The sequence below is a fragment of the Staurois parvus genome, unplaced genomic scaffold, assembly GCF_062004578.1.
Source record: "Staurois parvus isolate SC_StPar_1 unplaced genomic scaffold, SC_StPar_1.0 ptg000175l, whole genome shotgun sequence".
NCBI classification, from domain to species: domain Eukaryota; kingdom Metazoa; phylum Chordata; class Amphibia; order Anura; family Ranidae; genus Staurois; species Staurois parvus.
The window spans coordinates 1,935,791-1,957,712 of NW_028317971.1; the positions used below are offsets into that span (position 1 = coordinate 1,935,791).

Genomic DNA, 21,922 nt, shown 5'->3' on the forward strand with positions numbered 1-21,922 from the left:
CAAAGTATTTGTGATCTTAGCTACTGCAATATTATTTGTTTTAATTTTGCAAATTTACCTTTGGTCCAAGAGGTCCAGCAGGTCCCATAGCTCCCTGAATTTGGACAATAGAAGAGAAATTAAGAAAGTTGCATTCCTCATCACAGGACAATGATTTTTAGGCTACTAATAAAGGTCTTCTATGTCTGTATTTTTAATGATTTTTTTGCATGCTAGATGATATATATATATATATATATATATATATATATATATAATGTTAGGGTACCGTACACTTTATAACAAGAAATAAATTACATAAAGGTATGTTGAACAGCATTATAAAACACTTCTTATACTCGGAGATCATCTTATGCCTTCTTACCTTATCTCCTAGCATTCCTTTTAGACCTGGTACTCCGGGGTAACCAATCCCTGCTTCTCCCTGTAACAGAAATGCATAAAATGACAGCATTCTAATGCCAATGAAATAGAACAACAGTAACTAATTTGTCCCTTCATTACTTGTCTTTTCACAGTTATTTTAATGTTTCCATATCTATTCAATCTATGAAATATTACCCACTTTTGACTTAGGATACCTTAAAAATGTAATTAAAAACCGGGGATAATTGGAAGGGGATTGCAAGTGACTGATTTATATTGAAGAGATATATTGCTCTATTGCTGCAGTACTACAATCAAATAGGTTTTTGTATTTTACTAAGGTGAAGTATAAAAACTGTAATTGGTCCTTCCACTGGCTATTTCCTATAAATAACAAATGTACTGTGTAACCCCTTTTTTTTCTATTCTTTAATAAAGGTGACTTTTTTCAGGGTCATTGACATTATCCTCCAAACATATATTACCTTTTCTCCTTTTGTTCCTTGAAATCCAGGATTGCCATCAAGGCCTATTGGACCAGGTAAGCCAGATCTGCCCTGTTTATAACCAAAATCATTCCATCATGAAATAGAGAGCAATGTACTGTAAAGTATAGGACTAATAACTTTCTAGAAGTGTTTACCTGACTTAACATTCACCACACAATTGCAAATATATCAAGCATCAATGCAAACTTCAGATCCTTTTGGTCTACCTGGGAGGTAAGGGGTGGGGTTTGGGGCAGAAAAATAGCTGGGGAGGGTGGGTTCATGCATCTATTCTCTGAGAAACAAAGCCCTGGATAGTCCTTTGTGGTGCTCCATTTCTTTTTAATCATGATGTTTATATTTGCACATATGAAGCAATGAGGCTGCAATTCACTTCAGAGTGATAGTTTTCCATATTCTGCTATACTACCAAAGTCAGACAAAATCTGGCAACACACAGCTTGTGTGTCCCTAGTATTAGAAAAATACATGATGGATCATTAATAATGAAAAACAGTTATTTATACCAGAATGCCTGACCACCTGTCTCTCCTTAGTGTTGCCCCTTTTCACATACCATTAATGTCATATTTATCTACTTAGATCTACTACTCGTAATGATGTTTGGTCATGCTCTAAATAATAGTACTTTCTTTCAGCTTAAGATTACTTACAGATTCTCCCTGATCTCCTTTGTCTCCCTTTGCTCCAATCTTTCCACGAGGGCCCTGAAAAAACATTTTGGGCTTATAGCAGATATCTGATTAATGTCACCTTCTACTAAAACCAATGAGGAAAAAAGGGAAAAGGTGAAATATACATAATAATGAATACAAGAAAACAAGAGGACTAAACATACTCACTTGAGTTCCTGTTTCACCTGGTTCACCCTGAAAGAATGTGATATGAGGCAGATAAATATAATAGAAAACGTTATTCTTTCCAAATTTAGAGCAACTTTATTGAAGAGACGAAACCGTGTTTTATAGGAAATTTACTAAATACCAAAAAACACCCAAATTGCCACTAACAGTTTGGTTATAATAATGCACACTGGACATCATTCTGCAATACTTCAAATAAGCACAACTCATACTGTATGTAGCTAAGGTATAGGAAAATCTATCAATATACACTCCCTTACAACAAAACCAACATTTTGACATTTACAAGAGATTTGCAAATAGTAGCTTGCATAAGAACTTAAACAGAAGGCCTATTAAGCAACACATTAACAGAAAATTATAATACATTCAGTCCTAAACTACATTTAACTTTAATCCATAACTGCTAATTGAACACATTTGTCCCACAATTTATCTGAATCAAAATGTTTAAAATTCAGTTTGTATAACACATGAAAATAGCAAGCATTCTTTTACATCTAGAAACTATCTTTCCATTTTCACTTTTGTCTATCCACTATATGATTTTACTAGGTATATTGACCAGAACTGAAAGAAACCTAGAACAGCTGTTTCCATAAAATGTTAAATATGTTAGCTCTTTTATTACTCGTTATTTATTCACTTTTGAAATACTTTTACATAGCTTCCAATTAACATTTCAGTGTAAGTAACCCTGGGATAAGTCATTGCTGCTCTATCTCTTATGTACAGCACAATGGTGATGTCACTGGGTTCATATAGCAATATCTGGATTAGTAAAGTTATTCGGTGCATACAAAGTGAATTTATAGTTTCTGTGGCTATTGAAACACATACTTAGTTGAAAGTTCAGCTTTAAGTGGTTAGTCCAGTTTGGATAAAAGCACATATATATATATATATATATATATATATATATATATATAATGTATATATTGGTTTATTATACCTCTCAAGGATGATGATGGTACACTAGGGTGCCCAGGTCAGCACATTTGCCAGGGCAATTACAAAAGCATCACATTATCTTCATTATTTTAAAAATGTAACAGATGAGAGAACACCTGGAATGATCTCCCTTCTACCCAGAGGTATGAGTTAACAAGTTGGGTAGGAAATAATGAGATCATGTTGCTGGAGTAACAGAGAAATATAAAGAGTTATTGGCTGACTTAGAATTGCCAGGTACAACCTATAGGTTAAGCATCCTTTTTTTGACTAGCCTTTTAAAATTAGGCCATGTTTTACAATTCTGCATAAAACATAAATATTTTACACAAACCTTGATAGAAAGTCCTGGAGGACCTTGGGAACCTGGGAATCCCGGAACGCCAGGAGGACCGGGAAGGCCAGGAGCCCCAGGATGACCCTTTGAACCCTAGAGTAATAAAGGTTGTACAATTAGAGCAGTAAGGAATAAGTTGCCATGTAAAAACACACACATACTGTATACACTATTGAAACATTTTAAACCTTTCTAATTTTAGAGTAACGATTTTACGTATTATTTACATGTGCTTTGCTTACAGTTATCAATTCTATTTTGTACTTCTTTTTGCAGACACTTACGGGATATCCAGGAATGCCACCAATACCAGCCAGTCCATCAACTCCCCCCAGCACATAGCCTGGCTCTCCCTATACAAGAGAAACAAATACATGTAAATCTTCTGATACTCAATAAGTATTTTTTAGTCCAGTCATGTTAAGTCCAGTTTTTATAAATTTTGCATTTGTAGCTAGCTTAATATACTTTAAGGTGAACAGACTTTGTAGTATCCTAAAAGAACCCTAAGTGAGCTATGTTGTAGTATGGAATACAGAATGTAAAACAGGACATTAAAGTGTATGTCTAGCCAAAACCTTTCCCTTTGAATAGTGTTAGAAAGGATTAGAAACCCTGTTGGTTTTGTAATGCTATCTAAAAATCTGTAAGGGAGATTTCCAATCATTACTGTCCCAGTGACAAGGGAATGAGCAACACAGATAGTAATAAAAATATTTTTTAAGTAGAGGAAGTCTAAAACCACTGTCAGATTTTTTATTGCAGTCTGTGTCCCTTTTGCAATTTTCCCCTCGCTTTCTGTGTGGAGAAAGAGTTGTCACAGTTATGACAGGAAGTGATGAAATTCTCTCTAATGCTAGGTTCACACTAGCCAGCACTGTCCATTCTGGTTGCGGGTGCAGGTATCGCATTGGTTCTCGCACCCGCAACCAGCTGAACTGTGTTGCTCTTACAAGACACATAAGGCTGCCATTCATTCTGAATGGCACTCCCCCCCCACGCATCTTAGCCCGCAGTGTGATCACCCTTTTCTTGCATGAAACGTAGGCATAGCAGCTCATTCAAACGCGGGCTGCTCAGCCTGAACTAGTTTGAACCAGGCCTAACAGAGCCCCAGATAGCAGTGAAAACCTGATAGTGGTTCTTACTCTCACTTTTTCAAAAACTAAAGAAAACAGTTTTGGCTAGACGTGCACTTTACACTCATGGTTCATGTCCTTACAGTCTCATAAATTGTACATATTCCACAATGATCATTTCATATTAGTTTAACCCAAACTGGTGTCTGTTTTTGTCAAGGGAATTAACATCTGATTTTAGAAATATGGTAGATATACTGTAAATCCACCCAAAATCTACATGGGAATCCTGTATGCAAAATCTGACTGCCCACAGGAAACGGGATTGGATGCCAGGTACAAAAACAAACACAACACATTTGTTGTTATATCTAGGGGTACCATAAAGCTTCTTGGCATGTGCAGTTAGCTTGCCTGCCACTAGATGGCTCTGCAATTATGGCATGGCAAGAAGAAAGTTATAAGCAGATGTTAGCTCCTCATTTAGAGAAATCCCTCCTCTTGTTATGTAGTGGGTGGAGTTAGTGCTCATATAAATGCCAGTTGTGGGTGGGGCCCAGGAGAGTCTGAGTATGGGAACAGGACATCCCAGAGCTGCAAAGATGTTGACCTACACAGTGCTGATCTAAAAGGTCCTAGGCAGGGCTGAATTTCCAGGTGGGGTGGCACAGATTATGTGAGGATTCGCTAGAGGCACCCTGTTTACCCCATACCTTTTTCTGCAGGTCCTGTAGCAGTGTGCGCACAGCCCAGGAAGCCAGGGCAGAGTCCTCTTATGTGAGTATAAGCTCAAACCTGGAAATAGAAGTCATCAGGGAGCGTGTCTGGCTGACCAAAGCTATAGGGACATTGGAAAGAGACTGGTATACCAATGGAAACACCATGTCCCCCGACACCTCAGCTGTGGGCCCTGTGACTCAGTGATGAATAGCCTAAGGCAGTGGTGGGCAACCTTTTTTTTCAACTGAGCCAAATCTCGCCAAAACCACGATTGAAATTTATTTTGAGAGCCACATTTTTAAAACTGAAAATACATAGGATGGTACACTGTTTTTAGTTTCAATAAGTTTTTATAGTAATTCATCCCCCATATAGTAATTCATCCCCCATAGTAATTCATCCCCCATATAGTAATTAATCCCCCATATACTAATTCATCCCCCATAGTAATTCATCCCCCACATAGTAATTCATCCCCCATAGTAATTCATCCCCCATATAGTAATTCATCCCCCATAGTAATTCATCTCCCATAGTAATTCATCCCCCATATAGTAATTCATCCCCCATAGTAATTCATCCCCCATATAGTAATTCATCCCCCATAGTAATTCATCCCCCCTATAGTAATTCATCCCCCATAGTAATTCATCCCCCCTATAGTAATTCATCCCCCATAGTAATTCATCCCCCCTATAGTAATTCATCCCCCATAGTAATTCATCCCCCCTATAGTAATTCATCCCCCATATTAATTCATCCCTCATATAGTAGTAGTAAGTAAGTAGCAAGTAGTAAGCCAAGTCCCCCCTGTGTCAATTCACTTACCTTTGCTCCGCGCGTTCCTCTCGCCGTGTTCCCGCGCCGTTCCGGTCTTCAGGGCGGACTGTGAGAGGAGCTTAGCTCCTCTCACGTTCGTCACGCTGCCCCGCCTACACACATCCTGACAGCCAATCACTGGCTATCAGGATGTGAGTGGCAGCGAGACTGGCCAATCATTGCATTTGAGCGCTCTGCCCTGGCTGTTTTTTTTTGGATCACGCTGCAGAGTCCCTGCCGCCCGAGAGGAGGGAGGGGAGCGGGCGCCCGGCACACAAGAGCCGCATTAAAGCGTGTAAAGAGCCGCATGTGGCTCGCGAGCCGCGGCTTGCCGACCACTGGCCTAAGGCATTGCACTTAGTATACATAGAAAAATGGTCCCAATTCTATGGTGCTTACAAGGAGAAGAATCAGGTAGGAGGATTACTAATAGATTTGTACTTGTGCTCTGCACTGAAATGACTGCTGAAAGATTCTAGTGGCTAGTTCCGCCAATATGTCAAAAGTGAAATGTGCTGGAAGTAATGTGAAGTTGTGAAGTTGCAGTAAAGTGTGAACATTCCTTTTTTGCAAGTGTTAGGACTCCGCCGAGGAATGTGTGTGTGGACCTCTGGCAAGGAGACCTGTCCAAAATTGTGGCTACAAAGACAGTGAAATGGGTGCTCTATCTAAGAAGAAGTGGGGTGAGACTGATACAACTGGCACAAACATTTGCCCAATTACAAGTCCCCGATACTAGCCAGCAATACGTGATAAGTGGTAAAAGATATGTCTGTGCTCGTTATATGGCAGCACTATTGGCATTTCCATGGTCTTTATCCTTAACTTAGCCAATGTTTCTATACACCACATACAAGATAAAATGGACAATTTAATGTTTCCAGAGAAAAAATGATGTTAATAGAAAAAAATCGCAAACACCTTCTAATCCTAATTCTCCTTTTTCTAAAATGCTTACTCTGTCTCCTTTTGGTCCAGGTGGTCCTGGATACCCTTGAAATCCCTAAAATACACCAAACCATAATTAATATTATAACATTAGCATATGAATATGATAAACAGCATACAGATATGATATATATATATATATATATATATATATATATATATATATATATATATATATAATATTCTCAATGTCATATAAGCTTAGGTAGTACCCAGGTTATTAGTTACTAATTTGTGAGGAACTGCAAGATATCAGTGTAAAGCATGTAACCTAATGTTAGGACTATAGCTGGCACCTATTCGGGACTGCAAATTCACATGAACATAGGTTAAACATATACACAAAATGGCAAACATAGACATTTTAAAAGTAAAATTTCTTACCCGATCACCTTGAAAGCCCTTATGACCCTGAAATTCAACATAAGTTCTTTAAAGTCATCTATACATTACAGTCATGATATATGTTTCACACAAGACAGTCACAATAAATAAATCACAATGAAATATGTAACGTGTAACTATATATGCAACAAGTAAATATAGACTATTGGTTAAAAAAACATTGTGCAAATGCTCCTACTGCATCATTAAAGGGAGATGCTACAAAGATGTTGCAGCTTTGAACTTGTGAAGCCAGGTAAGGACAACAGGATCAGCAAAGCATCATAGACTCTAAGTACTGCCTTACCAATTTACATCAGGAAAAAGCAGTTAAGGAGATGGCAAGAAGAAGCAGCTAAATAAATAACGAAGGTTCAGTGCCATGAAAAACTGGATTTTAAAGTGTGTGGGGGTTATTTACTAAAGCTGGATAGTGCAAAATCTGGTGCAACTCTGAAACCAATCAGCTTCCAGGTTTTATTGCCAAATCCTAATTGAAAAAAATCCGAAAATAGAAGCTGATTGGCTACCATGCACAGCTGCACCATCTTCTGCACCAGTATTAGTAAATCTATCCCATAGTCTATTAATTGATTCTCTTTAAAGCCAAATTGCATGTGCATATGAAGAATCAATTAAATGCAGTTGCTTATTTATTTACAAATAATTAACGTTTAGCTATAATCAATATTTTGAATAATATATTAATTTATACATTGAATTTCAATTATTTCTAGCTTACTCCTATTAATTTAAGTAGTCCTGAAGTTTGATTTTTCTATTTCCTTGAATGCAGTGAACTATGGCTTTTGAATATGCACTGCTGTGTCACACATTTCACATGACCTGCTGTGTGAACTACAGCAGGTGCTGAAAGAAAGAGATTCAGGTAACACACCACATCTAACATTATCACTGCTTCCAGTCAACAAGGTACAATGGGAAATGTAGTCCTTAGAAATAAAAAGTAAACCAAAGGAATGAGCAGAGAACTTGTAAGCATGCAAGGTATCCAGGAACTTGTGGAAAGAGAAGAATATTATTGCTTATATTGGATTGTCAAAAAACGCTAACATCTGTATTGCTCTTACAATGTTGATGTTATAACATGAAAATGTATGCTGTGACTTTAGATGACCTTTAGACATAACGTGTTATGTCTAACTGAGGTCTTTATGTATGCACAGGCCGAATGATCATACTAAAACAGAGCTTGACTTATTATTTACCATTAGGCCAAGAGGACCTGGGGGACCTGTTCGACCTGGACGCCCTGGAAGACCGGGAACACCATCTTGCCCAGGCAAACCCTAAAAAGATATTATGTTGTTAAAATTTGGCATATGATAAAAGAAAGGAATATTAACATATTGCTGTTATTTCTACAATTATAGTGATGAACAAAAAAACACATGCCATCTATCAAATGACCATTTGTGGAACCAATGTAGATAAGTGTAGCCAGTAAATTACAATTTCTGTGCCCCCATTGTCAATTTTCCTTAGCAATATCTTCCACATAAATATCTAAGGGGAGGCATAGCTAACCATGGTGGCATGAGGAAGCAGGGTCTCAGAGCTTTGTGGCTGCTGCTATCTTATAAGCATTTCTGCCGCCTCTACCTAGCCTCTATTGGATGCCCAAGACTTACTTACCGCAGGAAGACCCGAGAACTGCAGCCTGCCAACCTTGTTATTTGGCTCCCGCAACTCCCCACACTAGATCAGCCATCCGGGACAGCATGGCACCTCCCGCTGCCCACAGGGACAATGTGGCTTCCTCTCCCTCGATCCTGAACTGCGCGGTAGGACAGTCTCCCTCCTGTGATTCTCCACAGGGAGAGCTTTCTCCCTCACAGAGGAGCCTGTCAGATCTGCCGGCTGTGTTTAGGGAAGATCCATTAATTCAGGGGTACCTATATGTGGGGTTACCTCTTTAGTCTTCTCACTCGCCTGAACAATGATAGCTTTTCTCTCCACAACCCTGAACAGATTTCTGATTTATCCGCCTTTTTGGATGTGGCAATCTTTGACCTCCCAGGCTGGCTGGTGCTTGAACTATCACCTACCTTGAGGCCTTTGCCACAAAGAAGACATTGTGCACAGCCTTCTAGAATCCAGTTTGATACTCAGAACTACTCTTACTCTTACCTGAGTGGCCTTCACCATATGATATTTTTTCCTTGTGCTAATGTTTCCTACAGCCTTAGGGCACCTTCACAGTTCTTTGTACCTTAGGTTCTGCCCCCCTCCCATATTGTTCCTAATTCCCTTCCCCCTTTCCTACTTTCCTTCCCTCTTTCCCCCACCCCCCTTTTCTTCTAAATCCCTTCTCTCCCTTTCTCTACTCCCTCTTTCTTATCTCCCTCTTTGAGAATGTGAATATTTAGTTCCCCGCACTGTAGGCGACAGCAACTCTGTCTAACATAATATAGCATGGACAAGTCACTGTAGGCTGTTTGTAGCCACACACTTTAGTCTAACGGGGAGTAATCTCACTCTCCCTTCTCTTCGTCTCCTTCTGTTTTAGCACCAAAGACTTTAGTACCTGTCTGTGTCCCTCTCTGGTGAGCAATACTTCTTTTTTTTAGGACTCGATTGCCGTGGACTAACAACTATGGAGTGACTTGCTAGGGGCCTTAATGAACCTTCCAAGAGGTCGCAGATTCTCTATGGTCTACATAAATCTAAGGTCAGAATACTGAAAACTCTTTCTCCAGGAGACCCAATACCATACAAACCCACACTACGTAATAAATATTTTCCCACCTGGCATTACAATATGTACGCTCACTCTAAATCTAGGGGGGTCTCAATAGCACTTCATAAATCCCTGTCTTATAAACTGCTAGACACTTGTTCTGACACTGAAAGGAGGTTTTTGTTTTTAAAGATTATTCTTCATGGTAAAACCTACACCTTAGCGAATGTATATATCCTCAACCAGGATCAGTTCACTGCCTTACTTGTCACGGTAAACTGATGGGCTTTGAAGAGGGGTGATCAATCTGGCAGGGGATTTTAATTGTGTTTTGAACACTCTCGTTGATTCTACTACAGGTAAAAGTTCTGTCCTCCATTCACATTTGGCTAAGCTGAAAAAGGTTTTGCTACAATTCCACTTAGTGGATGTTTAGAGACACTCTTGACCTATTGATAGGGATTACACATACTATCCCATGGTCCATAACACCTATTCTCGTATAGACTTTTTCCTGGAAAACCAATTTGCACTGACGTTTCAACCTCAGTGCAAAATAGGTAACATCTTGTGGTCCAACCATGTGCCAGTATATTTGTCCCTCTCTTTGCCAGACACCTATAACCAGGAATGGACTTGGAAGTTGAATGAGTCTCTCCTCCAAGATACCATTTGTTCTACAGAGATTGCAGAAACCATTGCTTACTTTATTTCTGATCACCAAACGTATACTACACCCTTGCCTATTCAATGGGAGGCTCTAGAGTGCATGCTTAGAGGGGTCTTCATTAAGCATGGAACAAAAAACTTTATCCATTAGAGATCATATCCGTCAAGTATTTTACATGGATGGAGACAACCCCGGTCGTGGGCTGCCTCGATCCCAAAACTGAAAGATTTGAGGGGCCAGATTACACATCACCCTTAAGAGATCACTGAACTCTTTCATGTCTTCTATGACCAGTTATATATTTCACCCACTACTCCCCTGCTTTGTCTAAGGAAAACGTTGTACATACTATCTCAGAATATGTCTCTAATACAGCTCTTCCTACTCTTTCTCTGTCAATGGTAGAAGACCTCGACCGACCCTTCCCAGAGGAGAAAGTACTGGGCACTATATCTGCGCTCAAACCTAATAAGAGTCCAGGACCAGATGGCTTTCTATCCAGGCTTTTTAAATCCTTCCCAGGCCCTTTCTCCTCCTTCCTAACCAAGACTTACAATGCAATCTCAGGGGATACAGCTTTTCCTGATCAAGCCTTAGAGGCACACATTATCGTTCCACCAAAACCTGGCAAAGATCCATCCTTATGTGGCAGCTACCTTCCCATTTCTCTCACTAATATTGATATACATCTTTACTCTAAACTCATTGCTAATTGCCTCACGCTTCTCGTCCTGGACCTAGTTCACCATGACCAGGTTGGTTTCACACTGGGTAGAGAGGCTTGAGTTAATTCCCTTAAGAGGATTTCCTTGATTTAATATACTCAGAAACGTAACATACCTGCTTGTCTCATATTGGACAATGCCAAAAAAGCTTTTGACCGGGTCCATTGGGACTTTCTCCAGGCTGCTCTAGCACAAATAGGGATGGAACCCAATCTCTTACAAAAGATCCTGGCTTTATATACAAACCCCTCTGCAAGTGTGCACTCCAACGGGCTTCTTTCTGACACTATTAGGATTCGCAACAGGACCCATTAAGGGTGTCCCTTATCCCCTTTTTATATGTTCTTTCTATGGAACATCTTGCCATAGCTCTACTTAACAACCATAATGTCAAGGTCATTGAAGTGGGATCACATCACTACAAACTGTCCCTATATGCTGATAATCTGCTCCTTTACTGTATGTATCTGTCTCACATATCTCTCTCCGTTTGATTATAAAGGAACTTGAAGCCTTTGGACAGGTAAGTAATTTAAAAATCAACTATGACAAAATGGAGGCCCTCAATATCTCTCTGTCTCACCACAACTCCTCTGAGCTTTGGGCTAACTTTCCCTTCAAATGGCAGAGCAAGGCCATTAAATACCTTGAAATTTATATCCCAACCTCTCTTTCAAGCCCTGCAGATCTGAATTATGTGCTATTACTATTGCTCATCCGCACTTGTCTCAAGACATACATCTCATTGTTTGAGCAGATGAACGCCGTCAAGATAGATATCTTTCCTAAACTTGTGTATACTTTGCAGATGATCCCAGTTGCACTTCCGTTGGGCTCTTTCTTTCATACTACTACTGTACTCCGGAATTATATTTGGCATCGTAAGAAATTCCGAATTCATTGTTCCACCCTCTCTTTGCCCAAATCCCGGGACAGGGTTGCCTTCCCCAACATGCTTCTATATTACGATGCCTCCTTTCTTCTGCGGATAATTGACTGGCACTATTGCCCAGAATATAAACCATGGACAGTGCTAGAAAACGTCCTGGTTGACTCTGATCTTACTTCCTTACTATGGACACACCCGGACATTCATCCACCTAAGGATGTTCTGCCTCTTTTGGTCATGTCTACGCTTCACATCTGGGACTCCTATCTGACAAAGGGGCTACTCTCCTCTAGGCCCAGCCCTTTATCCCCTCTCCTTGCTACTCATGCATTTCCTCCAACCCTCTATTGCTCTCAATTTCTTTTTTTTTTCCAAAAAAAAAACAAAGTTTATTGAAAACAAGATACAAATTATAACACGAAAATGTACAGATGAAGTGCAAATAGGACATACAGCAAAGCATAAATCATACAAAGGCAAATGAGGTCCAACGCAAAACCAAACAGTGTGGATGAACTAGGCCACGACAGGGTTGTGCCTGTAATATTTAGGTATGCTTGTCAAATGCTAAAAAGAAAGAGACGTTTGGCCTCCTACCATATTGTCTTGCGGTAAAAATCTGTAGGGGGGAGACGAGCAAATACGATGCCTAAGTAGAAGTCAATACTACAGAATACGATGATGGAATTGTGCGAATGTAGGAGTAATTGTCGTGGGAACCGCTGACGAATTGCGGGAGGTGATGCTGACCACCTACTCAGTGTTCTAGTGGAAAAATTGTCCGAAACGTGTGTAAGCATATGAAAAGAAAAGAAAAGAGAAGGCGAGAAAAAAGGGAAAGAAAGAAAGAGAAAAAAAGAAAAAAAAAAGGGGGGGGGGAGGAAGGGAAGCAAATATGGAGGGTATAATAAGAGAGGGGACAACCGTCAAAAATATCTTATCCTCAATGCAAACAGAAGCGGGAGTGGGTGGAGCCTACGCTTTCATCGGCGTCGAAAGAATGCGCGTGTAACACAGGGGGGAGTATGATAGCACCCTCAGGTCAAATACTACTAAATAACACTATCGAGAAGTCCAAATCAGGTTCAGACGGGCTGGTCCATGAGGGATCGATACTCCGGGGTAGTCAGAAAATGGGTCCAACAGGCCCATACGTGAGAGAATTTCGTAGGGGTGTCGAGGGCAGTCGCAACCAGTTCTTCCATGTCTGCCGTTTTACCCACTCGGGTGAGCCATTCACGTATAGAGTTTTCTTGTGTCGAGACATTGAGGGAACATTTATGAGAGTATTGGAAGACCAGGTCCAAGTCTGAGTCCGACAGCTCAGCATTAAGATCTCTCTTCCAAGCCCGACATGCGGGGAGGGAGTCATAAGACCGGCTCTCCACTAGAAGTGGGTAGATCTCCGAGATCAGATGTTTCCGCGGTTCAGCCTTCGCGCATGCAGATTCAAATGGGGTAAGAGAGCGATGCCAGTTATGAGGGGGTTTATGAGAGAGCAGATAATGTCTGATCTGGAAATATACCCAGAAAGGGAATTCACGAATACCCAGGCTTTCTTGCAATTCTCGGAGTGTTTTCACCTTGCCCTTGTGGAGAAAATGTTTCACTAAGATCTGTTTGTGTGGCCAGTGTTTCATTAAAAAGTCTTTATGCATTCCAGGGGGAAAGTCAGGGTTGAGGCGTATGGGGGTCAGGGGGTTGGGTGTGCCAGAAATGGCTGCAGATCTACAAGCCGAACGGAAAATTTTTAACGTAGGTCCCACCAAAGGATGGGTGAGAAGAACTTGTGGCGTGTGTTTCGGCGAAAGCCAAGGAATCGATGCCAGGGGGAAGGGCGAGCAAGCATTCTCTATAGATATCCAGTCTTTAGAGGCAGTGTGAACGTGCTCTCAATTTCTTATTTGGACCAAGAATTACAAGCCATTATTGTGTCAAACCTTGTGGGATGGTAAGCTACTCCCCTTGTCACAGCTATTAGGGGCTAGTCATTACCCAGCTGGTGCCAGACTGGAATACTCTCAACTCCGACATTACCTTACTACCAATTTCCCCACTGCTTCTTTAACTAGACCGCTCACTGACTCGGAGTGTGTGCTCTCCCAACAGACTAGACCAGACCATCCACTGAAGTCCTCTCTACCTCACGCTCCCCACTTCAGGGTAAAATGGGAACAAGAACTTAATATTACTTCTGAGGACATTGATTGAGGCAAAATACTCTAATTTACCTATAAATCCTCTGTATCCTTTAGAGCCCAGGAGCACAACTATAAAGTTCTCACCAGATGGTATTGGTGTCCCACCACCTTACATGCCATGGACCTGTGCATCCCCAACACATGCTGGAGATGTTTTCAGGCCCTGGGCACGACACACATATGGACTACCTGTCCTTGTATAATTCCTTTCTGGGACAAAATATTCCCACTCTACTTTGACTGGGAGATAGAATCGACAACTCCCCTCTCATTACTTTGCTCTTGATGATGCCTGGGTCCTATAAACAAAATAAGAAAAGTCCCCTCCACCGTTTTTGATTGCTGCACGTGCTGTGATAGCAAGGGCTTGGCGTCAAATAGTTACTCCTTCTTTTGCTGTTTGGGCCTGTTAAATGGATTCCATCTGCCACATGGAAAATTTGGTCTCCTGGGAAACAGGTAATTAGAACCTCATATGGTTGGTTTCGAATCACTTCTGATATTCTCCAAAATATACCTCTTATGTATGATTTGGTGCTCTACTATCTGCCAGTCTCAACTAGTCGCCCTGGGTTTGTTTAGCTGTAGTGCTCGGGTCCTAAACTCCCACCACCACATAGTTATGACTACATAAATTGCAAAATTGATACTTGCTCCTTTCAGGATATTGGCAGATGCTCTTTATGTACTTGGTTTCATACTGTTGCTATGTTGTATGTTTTTTTTACAGCTATTAAAGTATTGTGTTTAGCTATTATTATGTTTAGCTATTAAAGTATTGCATTTTCTTTGATACACAGTTTCTCTGTTGTTATGTTAGCTTGTGTAAACTTTGAAAACTCAATAAAACAGATTAAGTATAAATATCTAAAAGCCAGCCTTATATTCAAAGGAAATAGAGGAGTAGAAAAGCAAGACCTGGAGGTGCCTTAGAAGTAACATGGAAGTACATTACCATAATGATAATAATCTACCAACACAAATTTGATTGCAGAATATACTGTTTTTATACATACCAGTGCTGTTTCAAAGATTTTGCAACGTGTTTTCCATACATTCATGTTGTATTACAGTTATATATCAAATATTCATCAAACAGCAAACCTCTCTTTGGTTCCAACAACCAATTATGTTAAGGGAACATTTCTAATCTGTTAATTTTTGATTAGCACATTTTTCTAGCTAATTGCTTGACTGGTAGTCTTTTGCAACCCCCCCTATTGTTAATGATTTATAGGGAACTTTTAAAAATGTTATGTGAGCAAGCATGAGTAGTTTGAAATGTAGCATGTATGTGAAAAAACATGTTACGAAGCAAAGAATCGAATGCAATCCTTCTCTATTTAATATGATAAAAGAATGTGTAAATTTAAAAGAAAAAAATATCTATAAAGCTATCATGAGCTAGACACAAACAATAAAAAAACAAAGACATTAGTGAGAAGAGGTAAGTCAAAGAAAGCTAAAAATAAATCTGTCAATATGTGTAAAACTGTGATAAAATAAGGTTCACACTTAGGGATACAAAAAGAGTTAAGGACATTAAAAATATATATATAGCCACTGTTGCCAAGACCACAGTAGATACCAGGTGTTAGAACAAATTATTGCACAACAGTCTGGTACTGCACAATCAAATGATGAGAAGGTTTAACTGTAGTATACATAATACTAATTAGAAGCAAGATGTTATGACAATTAAAAAAAGAAAACTACTGTTTTTCATATTTGGCTAATTGAAAGTAGTGATTATAAAGGTGTTATTTACTGTATAATTGTTGGAGGGAAGTGACAATTTTACTTGAGTCGGAATTTTTGAAATTTAGTATCTGCAGAACCAAGAGAACAACTTATCTAACTGTATGTATCAAACTAAATTTTCAAAAGTCTGTTTGTACTAATAATGCAGGGCTTACGTATTATGAACACATGGAAGTAGCATTACAATTTAGTTATAGGAACATATATTTGGGCCAGGCAGCACATAATACTTAGAATAATGCACCCCTTACTTCAGTTTACCAGGTTATTTCAAACCACCTTTGAAATCTCTGTGCATACAAAACTACAAGACTATAACCAAGCTTTGTGCTGCAGGGAGTGGCATTAGCAAAGATAAACATTGTTGCTCTACTACTCTGTTAGTACTCTGTATGCTGCTGAATCTCTTATTCAGGGGTGAGACTTTTGAGGCATCAAGTCAAAACTTCAGACCATATTGTAAAATAATACAGTTGTGCTTTATTAGAGATTTCAAATGGTTTTTCCACAAAAAATAATAAAATAAGACAACATGATTGTAATTGCCATATCACAATTTATATTTTGCAAACATCCTAACATGTAGGGTCTGATAGTGTGAAAAAATATAAATAGATCCCTAAGTGTATCATTCCACCTAAATTATTTCATCAGAATGGGCCTTCAAAATCTGTACTTGTCACATTATACAGATAATATGATGTATGTATTCTGCATATTAGTATAACAATGTGAGTAATAACAGTGCATTCTAATTCTAAATATCATAAAAAGGGTTTTTATTTGTTCTTACCCGTTCTCCTTTCTCTCCTTTGGAGTTAATGTTAAGGAGATCAAAGCCGCCAGTCGGTAAACCTGTGAACGTCTAAGAAACATAAAATACTTTTTAAAAGAAAGGAATTGTAGTTTGTGTTTGCATGGTTAACAATACTATATTTTTTATGCATTACAAAAAAAAAGTCAAGCTACATATCAGAGAAGAACTCTGAAGACAGAAAAGACATAAGGTTACTTTCATACACACACACAAAGAAATGCAATTTTATTGTATGTGCTTGTGTTCCTATACACCACCAGACTTGAACTAAGTTATCATTTACAACGCTGAGTTGAGAGACTCTAGGTACTAAGAAATAAAATGTAAAGATCGGGGCGGACTGACAACTCATGGGACCCCCGGGCAATAGGGGATCATGGGGCCCCTGTGTCTTTGCCCAAACTCAAAAAAGCCTATGAAAAAAGTACCAAGGGCATCTCATGGGGCCCCCTACTGACCCCGGGCCGTCGGGCAGTGCCCAAGTTTCCAAATGGTCAGTCCGCCCCTGGTAAAGATATATCTAACCGCTTAACCAATTCAATACCGGGCAATTTTACACCTTCCTGACCAGGCCATTTTTCAGGTTTCGCTCTCACACTTTGAATGACAATTGCACGGTCATACAACATTGTACCCAAACTAAAATTTTATCATTTTCCTCACACAACTAGAGCTTTCTTTTGGTGGTATTTAATCACCACTGGGGTTTTTATTTTTTGCTAAATTAACAAAAAAAGACCCCAAATTTTATAAAAGTTTACAAATAAATAATTGTTCTAAATAAATTTAGGCCGAGATGTATTCTGCTACATGTCTTTGGTGAAAATAACCCAAATTAGGATGTATTTTTTAGTTTGTAGGAAAGTTATAGAGTTCACAAACTATGGTATAGATCTGAAAATTGATCAATCCTGAAGTACTGACAGCCAATCTAATTTCTTGAGGTCCAAGAATGTCAGAACAGTACAGATATCCCCCAAATTACCCCTTTTTGTAAAGTAGACAGTACGACGTACTTCATAAGAGGAATGCCGAGTTTTTTGAAGTTGTATTTTTTTTGTCATAATTTTTTTGAAAATTAAAAAATTAAATTAAATTATTTTCACTATTTTTTTTTACATACTGTCACCAGTGCAGTACAGCATCATCGTATTACTGGCATGGTGGTGATCAGGGACACTGACTGGTGACAGTATGAAAAAAAAAATATATATATATATTTTTTTGTTTTTTTTTATTACTTTTTTTAAATTTTTGTAAAGATTTTTTTTATATATTTTACTATGACCAAAGGAGTACAATGTTACCATAGTGACGTCATCGCGGCTCAGCCAGTCAGATGGCCGGAGCTCACGAACCTGGAAGGAAGACCGGGTGAAGATGAAAGCCGCTACAGCAGAGGTGTCAAACTGGAGGCCCTCCAGCTGTTGCATAAGCCCCATCATGCCTCTGCCTTTGGGAGTCATGCTTGTAACTGTCAATCTTGCAATGCCTCATGGGACTTGTAGTTTGGCAACATCTGGAGGGCCGCCAGTTTGACACCCGGGCTCTACAGCAATGATAGCATGTCGCTGGAGGGCTTCGTTTTAAGGTAAATTTTACAAAATCTGCCAGTATGCGATGCATGCTAGTACATTATGCCTTTACCTTGTAGTGCCCTTTTTTTCTTGGATGCAGATTACTACATCTTTAACATGTTCAAATGTACAACAATTATAGAGTATGCAACCAAGCAATAATTTCCTTATTATCAACAGTAGTTAAAATTCAAATATATTTAAAGTTGACACTTTTTTGCTTTGGAAAGAGCAGGAAAGCAGTAAAGTCTTTGTCAAGTTATTTTTGTTACAAAACCAAAAAGCAAATGTTATAACAGATCAGCACCGCTCCAAGCCCACAGTATCAGTCTCCCAGATTTAAACTCTGGATTTAGGTGCTGGCAAAGACAGTGCACATCCCACTATAAAATAAAATATACTGTAGCATACAAATGTTGCAGCACAGTATTCAACTTCGGTGTTAAGTAAATGTAAGACAGGTTTCAGCTCAAATCTCTGCCCATTTGTCATGCCCCTTTGACATGTTCCACCAACATTGGGCTTAATTGTAGAGGACCAACCAAAGAGAGCATATAAGCACCCCAACAACAAATTACTGTCTGGCTAATATCAACATTTACTCACAAAGATAAAGTATACAATCAATAATCCTAATCCATAAAATCAAATAAAAGACAAAAGCCATATTACTATCAAAAAGATGTACTAAGATGTAACAGGAAGTGAAAGGAGATCTTTCCAAACTAGGACTGTTGTCACCAGAACATTGAAAGATTTGTCACCCTTTCCTTTTCCAGGGACAACTCAAATATACACATTTTTAGGTAACTTTCAATCCTGTTAACAATGATCACCAGGATAGACCAGATGGACTACAGACACCAATTAAACCTAACAAAGATTCTAACCCTTAATTGAATGTGGGTTTAGATACATTTTAATGTTAAAACTCATACTTCTAAAATTAAATTCTAACTTAGTTTTGATAGAAATAACTTGTGTTGGATGGCACCTGAACAAAGCAACTCTATAAAAACATCTTTTATATTTCTAGAGCAGAATTGCAGTGTACTATTGATTGATGATTGATTGTTAAGAACAGACTATTCTGGGCCTCCTGTTCATCTGAACCCCATTCAGTCATGTGCTTTGATATGGCTATAGGTATGTCCTTTGTCATATGGTATATGCTTTTTCTGAAAGAAAATGTTTCATCATACATAAACTTTAAACTCACAGATTGTCCTGGTGGTCCCTTTTCACCCTACAAAAGTAAGCGTAGAAGTATAAAGGTTTTATAACAAGTAATATATATATATATATATATGTAAGTGGTTCATGCAGAATTTATCTCATCAATATAAATCCACAGAAAGTTTTATAGTAAAAAATGTTAAGAAAACAATCTCAACAACAGGATAATACAACAATGTTTTTTAATCCATTGCTATAAATGTATGCATTTCAATCATCACAGAATTCCAGTTGTTTCTTACCCTTTCTCCTTTTTGGCCCTGTAAAATCAAAATAATATTGTCATTTTAAAAATCAAATGTTAACAAAAATGAACAAGTTTGATTTGAGTCATTTAGTTAAAAAGAGCAATGATGTGTACTTACTTATAAAAACTAATTAGGTAAGTTGTAGTCTTCAAATACAATTTATGTTTGGGATCTCAGAATCAATTCTCTAGGTGGTGTTTCAGCCAAATCATGTCACAGGTATTATAGTGGTATAAAAATAAGCATCTTTACATGCACGCCTTTGTTATAGTGATATAGTGGTACCATTCACTAATATACTATAGCACCTTATGCAAACTGTAAGGAGTGCAATGGATACACATTTTCTGAGGTACTAAAGACAAACTCAGAATCAAGCTGCATAAAAGGCATATTCAAGTGTACCCAAGTGAATGAACCCAATTGAAAATGGCCAGGTCATGTCTACAGGCAGTGTAAGACAACTCCAGCCAACAGAATTCAGGAATTGCTGGAACAATTACTATTGCCCCCTCTTTGGTAAACTGGGTGCTTGAAGATTCTGGTAGTTGCTACACCTCTCCATATTATTCTGACCAAGCTAAGTGTACATCATGTATTCCCAACTGACTACAGTCCAGGGCTAACCCAAAAATGTGCTGCCCAGTATAAACATTACTTTAGAACATGAAGATGAGCAAGGTCCCACTGGTTCCTCAGGAAGTATCTCTGTTTCGTCTGGGTTGACAACCTGCAAAAATAAATACTGTTGGGTTTTCATAGTTATGACAGTAGTTTAAATAGAACATCATGTAACAACTGCTCACATATGTTCTGTTTCACATACTGTAATTTATACAAAAGTTTATTATTCATCATCATACACTTAATTTGAGCCGTATGGCACCATTTGAAAAATCAAAGTACAAAAAACAACCAGTCAAAATAAATGTTTTAAATATAAAATAAAATTAAATCTCAATCACCTCCATGGCCACAGGTATATAAAATCAAGCAGATAAAATAAAATAAACAATATCCGTGCTGACTGAGAGTGTAAAGCAGCTAACACCAATAGGTAGTATACAAACCTAAATAATAACTGAAAACATAAAGTGTAGCACCAAACAAATAATAATAAAACTGAAGTGTGTCAAAACAAATTAATGTCCGTGATATCACAAAAAAAAAACAATAGTGAAAAAAACATTAAAAATAATGTCCATCCACCACCATAAAGTGCTCTTGCTTGTAGCAAAACTACTCCAATCAAAATTGTCGTCACTATCTCCAAGTGAATTGAAGACTCACCAGAAATGATGGCTGTCACTACAACAGCATAAATGCCCATGTGTTTAAGCAGACGCACGTGTATCTTGACATGAAACTCTGTAAGTAGGTGTCATTCTGTCTAGCCGGGCTGTGGTGAAATAAAGCTCGCCAAGAGCAAATAAACTTCAAATAGTGTAGTATTTATTAAAAACCAACAGAATAAAGATTACATATAACAAAAAGATGTTATCTTTTCTGCTGAGTCTTCTATTCACTGGGAGACGGTGATGGCAATTTTTATTAGAGTAGTTTTGCTACAAGCAAGAGCACTTTATGGTGGTGGATAGAGATGAGCGAATCGAACATGACGAAGTGGAATTCGTTTCGAAGATTAGGAAAAATTCGATTCGCGCCGAATCCGAAAATTAGCAAACTTCGGATGCACGAATCGAATTTTCCCAAAAATGGCGGCGACATGTGTGGCGACGGAGCGGGGATCTCTGGAAAGGCGCGCAGACAAGGCGCGCTGACCCATAATGCATTCATTCATGACATGTGATCGCATTAGCCAATCAGCAGCCAGCCAGCACTGTGTAATGGTGGAGCTATAAATCGCGGCCATCTTAGAATTCTCCATTAGCCTCCGGTCATTCAAGAGAGACAGACCTGTCTGTATTAGGGACAGAGTTAGGGCCACAGAGACTTTAGGGCCACAGAATCATTACTCAGGGACACAGAATCGTTACTCAGGGACACAGAATCGATACTCAGGGACACAGAATTGTTACTCAGGGACACAGAATTGTTACTCAGGGACACAGAATCGTTACTCAGGGACAGACACAGAATTGTTACTCAGGGACACAGAAT

At 38.8% G+C, this 21,922-nt stretch overlaps 1 protein-coding gene across 1 annotated transcript in view; it reads right to left on the minus strand.

Annotated features, from left to right (window-relative positions):
- LOC149462377 (uncharacterized) overlaps positions 1 to 21,922 on the minus strand; it is a 459,390-nt gene that overhangs the window by 290,880 nt on the left and 146,588 nt on the right. Inside the window, exons 26-39 of the mRNA XM_089676871.1 lie at positions 20,460 to 20,531; positions 19,796 to 19,813; positions 19,537 to 19,563; positions 16,717 to 16,788; positions 8,206 to 8,286; positions 6,977 to 7,003; positions 6,603 to 6,647; positions 3,311 to 3,379; positions 3,024 to 3,119; positions 1,718 to 1,744; positions 1,529 to 1,582; positions 852 to 923; positions 365 to 424; positions 59 to 94 (exon numbers count right to left, since the gene is read on the minus strand). Of these exons, the coding sequence (XP_089532997.1) occupies positions 59 to 94; positions 365 to 424; positions 852 to 923; positions 1,529 to 1,582; positions 1,718 to 1,744; positions 3,024 to 3,119; positions 3,311 to 3,379; positions 6,603 to 6,647; positions 6,977 to 7,003; positions 8,206 to 8,286; positions 16,717 to 16,788; positions 19,537 to 19,563; positions 19,796 to 19,813; positions 20,460 to 20,531 (756 nt within the window). The remainder of the gene's footprint in view (positions 1 to 58; positions 95 to 364; positions 425 to 851; positions 924 to 1,528; positions 1,583 to 1,717; positions 1,745 to 3,023; positions 3,120 to 3,310; positions 3,380 to 6,602; positions 6,648 to 6,976; positions 7,004 to 8,205; positions 8,287 to 16,716; positions 16,789 to 19,536; positions 19,564 to 19,795; positions 19,814 to 20,459; positions 20,532 to 21,922) is intronic.